General features: G+C 32.9%; 2 protein-coding genes across 3 annotated transcripts; both read right to left on the bottom strand.

The window, feature by feature from the left end:
• Nucleotides 1–2,803: 2,803 nt before the first annotated feature.
• LOC144546817 (tropinone reductase homolog At5g06060-like) lies at nt 2,804–4,893 on the bottom strand. The gene is made up of 4 exons (XM_078295382.1): nt 4,475–4,893; nt 3,746–3,962; nt 3,231–3,337; nt 2,804–3,130 (listed from the first exon to the last, which is right to left on the bottom strand). Exons 1-4 carry the CDS (start codon nt 4,784–4,786, stop codon nt 2,930–2,932), a joined length of 837 nt encoding a protein of 278 aa, XP_078151508.1. The 5' UTR covers nt 4,787–4,893; the 3' UTR covers nt 2,804–2,929.
• Nucleotides 4,894–7,346: 2,453 nt separating this feature from the next.
• On the bottom strand, nt 7,347–10,411 carry LOC144546819 (protein CURVATURE THYLAKOID 1C, chloroplastic-like). Of its 2 annotated transcripts, XM_078295384.1 has the most exons (6): nt 10,226–10,411; nt 9,776–9,867; nt 8,874–8,960; nt 7,944–8,006; nt 7,801–7,838; nt 7,347–7,570 (listed from the first exon to the last, which is right to left on the bottom strand). In XM_078295384.1, exons 1-6 carry the CDS (start codon nt 10,326–10,328, stop codon nt 7,516–7,518), a joined length of 438 nt encoding a protein of 145 aa, XP_078151510.1. In that variant the 5' UTR covers nt 10,329–10,411; the 3' UTR covers nt 7,347–7,515. The 2 variants fall into 2 exon arrangements, with proteins under 2 accessions (XP_078151510.1, XP_078151511.1); XM_078295385.1 differs by lacking the exon at nt 8,874–8,960 and having other exon boundaries at nt 10,226–10,409.
• Nucleotides 10,412–10,790: the final 379 nt, after the last annotated feature.

Here is a 10,790-nt window from a genome sequence, read left to right as displayed (position 1 = left end):
TTCGCTAAAACCAAAATTTTTTTACTTAGAATAATGAAAAGTAAATTCAATAATTTGTTAATTCATCTTATGCTTTTTTTTGTCATATTTGCATTAAATACTGGTAAAATAATTTTTATATACCAATTTGTAGTATATTTTTAGTGTAGTTGTTGAAATTAATTTATTAGTATCGAAACATCATTGTAAAAAGGCAGGATTGATAGTTTTTAGATTTGTTTTTATTTTCTCAAATTTCTAACATGTAAGTGTCAGATATTACATATTACAGAAATACAACTAATAACACTAAAATTCTTTCAAAATTTTTAGGAAAATGTATTAATTTTGTTATATAAAAATGTAAATATAATTACGAGTGCACTATAGCATGCATAAGGAAATAAATATAATATTTAGTAAGATATATTATATGATTATCATTTATATAATTTTGATTTTCTCTATTATCTTAGTAAATTAGTGTTCTCAAAAGAACTAAATTGTTGATAAATCTATTAGATCACTTTATATATGATTGCACTCAACAAATAATATACTTTTTATACAATATATTGTATGTTTTTCGAAAAATTAAACAACATTTTTTTTATAAATAATATACATTATGAGTAAAATATGTTGTTATTCTATATTATTTTTTGAAGGACATGTTATTCTATATTATTCAAACACAACTATATATAATTGATAAATATAAAAGTTAATTCACAGTCTACTTGTGAGAGGTAATACATTATGCATGATATATATAAAAAAGACTCATTTATGATAAGTGATCCCAATATTCAATTTCCTACGGGCTTGGTTGTTGCAAAAAAAAAAAAGTATCCATTATTCCATGTATTAAAGTGTGACTCTAGATTGGTTGTGTAAATCGACACGTGCCAATTTATTTATTTTTTAAAAAGAAGAAGAAAAAAAAAACAATTTTTTTTTGCATGGAAGTTGAAAGGTTGATACATTTAAGAAATATATATGAGAACTAATGAAATATATAGTCATTTGACAAGTGAACCATACACCTAATAGACAAATCACCAATTTAATTCAAACAATTTATTAAAAAATGCATTAACATCCATTTTTAATTAGGCACACCAGTATAATGTCAAAATTACACTAGAATAAAATAATAAGGTAAAACCGTAGCAAACACAATTATTTTGTTGCAGTGATCAAATTTCTTTCTTATATTTTATATGGATTTAATATCCATAAATTAATTTTGGAAGAGCTTGATTTATTAATCTCTTGGAAAAATCCTAATATCATGTGTTAAGGTAAGATAAACTATATGTTGTTGAATTATGTTTTTCTAAGAGAATTTTTTTTGACAGAGGTTTTTCTCGGAGAATTGTTGTTGAATTATATATAGTTTACTATTAATTAAAATTACTGCAATTGTACTATATATTAATTAGTCTACATAAAACAAATGATTACAACCTCAAATTTAAGTACTATACTATAACATTGAATTATCATCATAATTTTGAGTAAACAGAGAAATGGGATCACACAGGTACTGTACCAGTCAGCACAGTATCAATCCATGCCTTTTAAATCAATCAGGAAGATGAAACATAAAAGGATTTCTTTGTACTGAGAAATTACAATAAAGTGGTCACTGTAAACAACAAAGTGTTCTTGTTATCATATACACTATAAAAGTAACCAGTACTATATGCTTTGCATAATATATAATCTTGGTATGTTAATTTGTTCTGTTCTACATTTATTTTTATTTTGTTCATTATTTCACAATTAGGGTACTCTCTTTATAATTGGTGGGTTTATAAATTTGGGTAAAGAATCATACATACCAAGGAAGGTACTGATACTGGACTAGAACTTTGCAAAATGCACAACATGTCATTTGTGAACTTTACAAAAAACAAATTTACCAAATATTTATTTCAAAGCTTTGTCTAGGTTTCACTAGAAAAAAAAAACTGTGTAGGTAATTTGCTGTTCCAAATAAGTTTCAAGCTGCAAAAAATTCAAGAATTAAATATATAGCGTTTAATGATTACTAGATTAGCTAAATCTTGTAAAAGTATGATATATAATGCGGGGTTTTGCTTGAATTTGGGATAGTTGGGAACTGGTACCAGACCGGTACCAGCTTTGGATGCGGCGCTAGTTTAGGTTCTATATTGGCGGACTAATTTGTAAAATTCATGAAGTCCTGAGGCTATGGCATCTGATAATATCACAGAGGTTTAATTTGCATTTATGTTAAGCCTTCTTAAATTTAGACCTCCATTGAATAAAATATAAGTCGTAGTTTAATTTTATATTTCAACCAAACATAATTACATAAATAACTTAGGCCACTTAGGCCGACTTAAAGATGAAGTAACCAATTTAGGTCTCCTTAACTTTATATCTCAACCGCATACTACCTCAAAATAAATCTGCTAGGAACATGTTATTCTGATCCCAACCTTTAGAACTTTTTCATTCACAAATCTCAACGAAGTAATTTTTTTTATGCACAAATCTCAACAAAGATCAACGGTTGGGATCGGATCCGTCAATTACTAAGAATCCATGACCTCTCCTTGAAGAGGCAAGAAATTTAGTAATGCTCAGCTGTACATGTACATTTTTTATATCATCCCCACAAAAATAAAGAAGCAAGGGTTTATCAACAAAGATTCAGTTTTTATTAACTGAAAAAAGTTTTGCCAAGCAGCGACAACAAAATAAAGAAGCAAGGGTTTATCAACAAAGATTCAGTTTTTATTAACTGAAAAAAGTTTTGCCAAGCAGCGACAACAAAATAAAGAAGCAAGGGTTTATCAACAAAGATTTAGTTTTGATTAACTGAGAAAAGTTTTGCCAATCACCAACAACAAAATCAAAAGGGAGTTGGTCCTAACAAATTATTACAATATATTAAGTATATACTGAGTATATTGAATTATGGTATATCAGAGTTGTTGCCTGGAAAAAATCCATTAACAGTCATCCCGCCATCGACGCACACGGTTTGGCCAGTGATGTAAGAGGCAGCTGGAAGGCACAGGTACGCAACTAGAGAAGCCACCTCTTCTGGATCCCCCACCCTACGGAGCGGCGTCTGTGCTATTATTTTGTCCGTGAGTTCCTTCTGCTCTAGCAACTGCACACACAAATTCAATTATCAAACAGAAATTATATATCTTAAGGAGAAAACATGACACGAGGGATAAAATTTCAGGAATGAAGAAAAGAGATCTCACATGTTCTGTGAGAGAAGTGCGGATGTACCAAGGGGCGACCGAATTTGATCTTATGTTATCTTTTGCCCATTCACATGCCAAGTTCTTTGTCAATTGATTGATTGCCGCTGGTTCATGTTCGTAATGGTGCAAAAAAAAAACATTCAATGAATTAAGTTAGGATTGTCTTCAGAGAGTACATGGAGGCTTTATACAGCCTTTGCTGATGACAAAAAAAATAAAAATAATAATTAGTTATTTTTGAGCTCCTAACATATGCCTATACTCCTAATTACCCTAAGCAATCGTCATTATTTTTCCTCAGTGTTTACGCCACAGGTTTGCAATTGCGCTTTTGCTCTGGCGTTAGTGTGCCAGTATTTGGTACCAGTGTACTAGTACCTGGTTCCTACATATCAGAAGATGAACCAATAGAGAAAAATTGAGGAGTGATTGCTGGATTATTGCAGCACTAGAAAAAAGGTAAACATATAGAAGCAAGTATTAAATAGATATGAATAGAAGTGAAGAGAAACCTTTAGTGGCAGCATAGATGGATCCAGAGTACATGGCGACGATTCCAGCGACAGAAGAGATGAAGACAATGCTGCCGGAGCCAGATACCTTGAGAAGAGGATGCGCCAACTGGCTAATGTGGTATGCGGAGTCGAGATTGGTGCCCATGAGGAAGGAGTACTCCTCCTGCGAGTATTCCACAGTTGTCTTCCTGATGTTGGTACCGACATTGTTTACCTGAGGGAGAGGCCATATATATACGAAGAAGAATTAATGATGCCAGCAAAGCAATAATATGCAAACTCAGCCAAGTCAGATCGGAATCGGCTGAGTCTGAATGGAATCGGACGACACCAATCCAATTTTTGACCGAGTTACGCGGGAGTCGATTTTTCAGAGAAAAAATGGGTTGGATAGTGGAGACTCGGCCATATCAAGCGAGTCTTGACCGATACTGAACCGATTCTCACGAGTGGGTAGCGATTCTCTCTCAGGTGATTTTATTACTTTTAAGAATCAAAATTATTTTATTTACCATTTTTTTCCTATTTTTTTTTAAGTACAAAACATGTTTTTACAAAAAAAAAAATAGAGTTTCCTATCCGATTCAGCCGATTCTGACCGATTCAGCCGATTCCAATTCCACAGTCAAGTGAACGATTCTGATTTTGCGAACTATGGCAAAGCAGCGAACATGTGGTGTGCATGTAATGTAAATCATGAAGCACGTAAACATGAAACATATATACAAGAATGTTGAGTTTGCCGGAGAAGAGGGAGGAGACATGGGTAATGAGATCGATTCGTTGCTGGGGCACGGAGAGGTCACAGACAGAGGTGGTGACAAGGGAGCCGAGGCCGAGGGAGTTCCACTTGGCCATGCAGTCGCTCAGCTGCTGGGGGTTGCGAGAGCAAGTGTGCACCTTGGCCCCCAGCCCCGCCAGTTCCTCCACCACCGCATAACCGATGCCACGGGTGCCGCCGGTGACAAGGGCCGTCATGCCCTCCAGTGACCACCTCGCTCTTCTCTTGCTGCCGCTTTCGGTGCTGCTGCTCCCCATTTCACTGAATTTCGGATCAAGCCGGGCCTTGAGAATGGGAGATGGAGCTACCGTGTAATACACAAGAATTAATCTAAGAGGATTTAGAGGAAACCCAATTTCACAAGGGAGAAAACTACTCTGTTAAAATCATTATCCAAAACGGACAATCTTTTAAAAAATACGCGAAAACGACAAGACATATAAAAAATGATTTGAACCGGGGTTTTGCATTGATTTTTTTCCAATTGAACTATCTAACGCTCTCACTATTGCCACCTGGAATCATAGTTGAGTTAATCATGCAAAGTTAAAATTTAATAAATTGGCAGCCCTGGAATCGTTGGTATTATCTGCGGATGTAATCTCGTGTTATTTAACACTCGTCTAAAATGTACATGCAACTTCATAAAATATGAATTTTATGTATTCTTTACGTGACATTATTTTTTAAACATAAATTTATCAGCAATAAAGAAGTATAGTGAAACCAGTGTTGTAAAGGCCAGCTATTTAGGTCAATTAATCGTCTGATTAGTCATTAGCGATGATTTTGAATAAAAGGCATTGAGCTCGTTTCATATTAATGAAACCAAAAGGTTAAATTACAAACAACAGTGTTAAAAGCAGTCTCCCAACAAAACAAAACATAGCTGTGCCAAAGTCATTAGCGATGATTAAACTGTTACGGATTTTTCCGACTAATTGGTCGATTATTTTTAATTATAACTGATTTTTTATGATTAATCACTTAACAATGAACTGTCATTTACATGCAGGTTAAAAATGAAAGTTCATTTGACCGCAAAAGGCCAAGAAAAAAAAATAATGAAAAATCCATTACTTGATGGCAAAATCGCCTGCTCTTCAAAAAATAATTTGCACATCAAATCTAACTGTGCTGAAATTTTCGTAATTAAAATGCATGATCTTTATGGTGGTATTTAGTTGAGTAAGGAGGTTTAAATGAGTTATTTTTAGCTTAAGTCGGTTTAAGTTATTCGTATTCGGTTGAATTTAAGGTTAAGTGAGATTTAGATTTTGTTTTTTTGTTTGGTTGGAATTAGTGACTCGAGTCATTTGCTTAAGTTGATTTTTTTGTCCCATTTGTACAAAGTCCTGATTAGAAATAAATTTAAAATAGAGTAAAATAATTATAAATCAAATTATATAATATGAGAAAAAATGACATCGTAATTAAAGTATAAAGAGCTTTGTACATAATTTAGAAATAAATTGATAATCAATCAAATTGAAATAAAAAATAACGCTGCATTGACAATCAAATGAAATCAAATTGTCCCTTACTCACAAAAAATATAACAGAAAAAAATTTGATTACACGCTTTGTTGATGACAAAATGAAATTAAGAAAATAAAAATTATTAGTCATAACAAAAGGTACTTTATTTTCAAAATTAATTCATACTATCTGAAATTAATTTATAAAAATATAATTAGCTTACTCAAGAGGTGGAGTGGATTTTTTTTTTTTTTTTTGACATACAAATAAAATCGTACGAGTTAGTCTAGAGATGGATTAAACCACCTCTTTAGTGGTTTAAATTGATACACCTCTATGCCCAACTAGTTAAACTAGACTAGCCTAATTTTAAATTAAATCTAATTGAATCGGTCTAACACTTGTTAAATAAGGTCGGCCCAACTACACACTTACGTCTAGTTAAGTCGGCCTAACTACTTCGCATTTGATAGCTTAATTAAGAGCTAAATTTACTTATTCTACAATTTGGCAAAAAAGAAGTTGAGAGAAATGATATTCTATGTCAACCATATTCCATCCCTAATATCGGTAAAGAGACGATGAACATTAAATTTGCAAATGCTGCATTTCGCAAGACAAACATATAAAAACCAGAGCGTTTAATTAAAGATGTAATCAGCATCCAATTAAGTTGGCTCAATATTCTACCAATTTTATATAGTAAAGCTAGCATGTGTTATGCTCACCAAGAAATTTTGATTCAATTTTAAAATCAATTGATCACCCAAGAGATTGGAAAAATTAATAGGCCATGAAGCAAACGATATTCAAATTGCACCAAAATTAATGCACTATCTATCTAAATCAGTAATAACATATTTGCAATTTTATTTTTATTTTAATAATCATTGAGTCGATTATCAAAATAGTCAAATAAAATTGATAGTCTCACAAATAAAAATAAAATATACCATGGTGCCATGTATAACAATTATCTTCATCAAAATCACAACGGAAATCATGTAGATAAAAGCAGCTCTTTGTTTCACCTTTTTTAATAAAAATCTTATTTCTTGAACTATGAGTTACGAAGAATAGTTGGTTCCCATAAAACAATTCAATTCAATTCATTTATTTAATAATAGCAAAACATATTAAGCATTAAATTCAGTAGCACTTTTCAAAATTGATCTGTTATGATCACTATTTAACCCTAATTACATAACACTGGCATCTAGCATCTTAATTTCTTAAAACACTGTAACAGTTGCTATAAATGTTATTTAAATCTTTAGTCTTAGTAATGATCCATGGAAATTTGGATCGAATTTTTTTGAAATATTTCCATCATTAATATAACACAATGATAAAAATTGTTAAATTAGGGCTTATAATCTTTACAGAAGACAGTAACAAAATTAGATAGTTTACGGATCATATTCACAATTGATATAGTATTGTCTGTGAATAACTTACACTGTTTTTCGTGCAATGTTTTCTGATTGAAAACAAACAAGTTGAATTACTACTGGCCAGTGATCCTGGAAATTGAACTCTTGATAATTGTACCCAGCTCTTCTCTGCAGGAAATTAATACATTTCATAAACAATTGTAGTATATATGAAAAAAAAACATACAAGGATAAACTAATATCAAACCTAGTTGATATGAAAGGAACGAGAACATAGTTTGTGCAAGAGTAAGGTAAAGGACTACATGTTTTTTCCATTTTGAACAGAATAAAATTTGAAGATATTTCATGGTAATTCTAAAAAAGCACAGCAATTGGAATGATTAACAGGTTCATACCTATCTGGTTTGAATAGGAGGTATCTGTATACAAACCACTGAAAGAAGAAGAGGAAAAAACAAGGTTAAAAATACTTCATAGCATGCCATTAAATGGATCAAGGATATTTTATTATAAATGATACTAATTAGGGAATACTTACTGAAGAGTACAAAATTCCTATATACTCAAAGAAGCCTGGGAGAAGAGGCAATTTGTCAACAGCCTAAACATTCAATAAATCCACAAGTTGGATAAATTTCAGAAATAAAAAATAAGAAGGGTATCTAGGATAATTACATCCGTATCCCAACAAAACTTATAATCCCACGTGCTCCATGAAAAATGAAAAACACCAAAACAAACTACTCGGTCCACATTTTCACTTTAAAATACAAACCGATCCCTTTTTTGTAATTCATAGTGAGAATGAATGTTATTTGCAGAATGTTTGAAGTAAAAGACTAAGAAAAGATGGTGTTTCTCTTGCTTTGTAGTTCATTGATGTTTTGTCCTTTTGGAAGGGCCTCAATATTCCTCATTTCTAACAAAATTATGTTTTAAGTTTTCAGAATTAAACAGGGTTACACAAGAAAAGGCCTCATAATTTGACTTGTGTCCCAGTATTACTACTACAGAAGGAATAATTGCATAGTAATCCTGCCTATGAGTGGCAAAAATTGTCTACCAATATTATAAGAAGAGTAGGATTAAAATGTCCTTGGAGACCAAACTTTATATTTAAAAAAAATAATATTTTTTTAGATCGGTATAAAATAACTGTTTTTCAGAATATTCTGGACCATCCAAAAACAGTGATTTTGTACCTATCTAAAAGCATTGAAAAAAAATTCCAAAAAATTTAAAATTTGGTCTCCAAGCACATTAATATGGAGATCATGTTGGGGCACGAAATCAATGGGGCATTTTAACCATACTCTTAATAAAACAAAATCAGAAAAATAGAGTTGAAAGTTGACAGGGCAAGTTCAAATCCCAAAAGATATAGATAGAGGAAGATTAAAGACAGGAAGCATATTGGTTTAGGGTTTCAGCATACTTTCACAAAAAAAAAAGGGAAGCTATTTTTTACCGAAATTAGATTTTTAGCAGCCCAAATATACACGAGTCCCGCAAAGCCCAAACCAGCCAGAGCTAACCGATCTTCAGGGCTGCTCCACTGTTCAATGAAGAGAAAAACACATCTTATACTGAGAACCACCAAAGTATCATTGGCCAGGAAAAAAAAATATATAAATTCTCTCGAAAATAAGTCAGTGAAAAATTCTTGAGTATTATGTGATGCAATTTAGAAATATTGGTGTCTATGCTAAAGTTGGGTTGTTATTGATAATTGGAGTAAAAAAAATTTTAATCTAAACCCAGGGCTTATGTCACTGTGTCAGTAGCATATCAGCCAAATGACAGAAATTTTACTTGATCTTTGTTACTTGTATACATTATTTATTTCAAAAACCTGTAGGGGCTTATTGGGAAAATTCAGAGAAAGTGTGTCTTTGGAAGTTTGGATATTGGAACTTGATACTGTACATGATTCAATAAGACTCCAAAACTTCCTTTCCTTTGGTTCAGCCAGCCTCTCAAACTGGTATATAGTTCGTTCCAGTCCTTCAGTTGAAGACAATATGGTGGGTACCATGAAAGCAGCTGACTTATTTTTTTTTTTTTCTCTTTACCACACTGATGTGATGTCCGATCAACATAACAAAGGTCAAAATTTGAGTGCATTGTCATTGCCATGTCATCCCCATGGCCATGCCAGCATTCCAGGCGACAATTAGGCGGTGACTAAAGAAAGGGCTTGACCGAACCAAGTGAAATAGTCAGGGGCCAATTTAACAACATAAAAACTTTTGGGTCATAATTGAACGACGTCAGAACCCAAAAGCACACTTTTCTCGCTCAGGTACCCCAAAACTGGTACCAACTGTGTGAACCTGTATGGCGGTTTAGAGTGGACATCAAAAAACTTACAGCTGTTTGTACAGATTTGACTATGCTTCCCGAGGAAGATTCGGAACTATCAGCAACTGCTTTTGCTACAACTAGGTTGTTCCTCTTTTCGCCTGACCCAAGTTTGAAATTTAGATACATTAGGTTCATGCACAAAACTCAAGGTTAAAACTAAGGATAACAATAGGGAAAAAAAAGAAGTACATTATACTATTTATTTGCAGCAATGAACCACTGGCATGTTCTTTTCAAATATATGCAGCTAATTGATGTTAAATATAAATACAAGACATGCAAAAACAATCATCAAATGTTGAAATTTTGACATAAATTTAACATAAAAGTTGAGTCAATATTCAGCTCTTCAATTCGTAATAAATAAATTATAACTAGATTTCATAAATTCCAATGGTCCATTTTGCAAAACTGAAATATTCTGAAACAATGTGTAGAAATAATTATCACAATTACCGCTAACTTGACAAAATAGAAGCTTCGGTGCAACCCTTGAAGCGAGCTGCCTAGTACCGAAGGACGTCAATGGAGGAGAAAGAATGGCGAAAGCTAAAGCCATAATTGCAGTTTGCAAGAGAAAAAGGAAGAAATGTGAGAAGTCTGCTTAGTTTGTAAAGCACTAGACAACAAACCAAATTACTTGGCTGGGGTCCTGGGGAGATGAAGCGGAGGTTACTGCCACACAATTAGTGCGCTACGCGAATTCATAGCACCTTAGGTACCTCAATTTTTGAGTTTTAATTTGTACCGTTGGTGTACACTGGCAACAATCTTAAAGGGACCCCGTGCATTACATGTTTGGAACGGATTGACCCAATTTTGATCGAACGGTCCCTATTAAAAACTCAAACGGTGCCTTACCACAGAAGATCTGGACCCACCCAGCAACTGGAGACCACTCTTGTTTTTTCTCTTTCTTTGCACATATGCCCCGCTAATATTCTATTTTATATATTTTCTACCCTCAAACTGAGCAAATTTCATGCGCGTCCCATAAAATTTTCATAATTGGGGGGGATGT

Source organism: Carex rostrata, chromosome 30, assembly GCF_964058835.1.
Source record: "Carex rostrata chromosome 30, lpCarRost1.2, whole genome shotgun sequence".
NCBI classification, from domain to species: domain Eukaryota; kingdom Viridiplantae; phylum Streptophyta; class Magnoliopsida; order Poales; family Cyperaceae; genus Carex; species Carex rostrata.
Note: the sequence above shows the minus strand (reverse complement) of the source record. Positions and strands in the feature narration are given on the sequence as shown.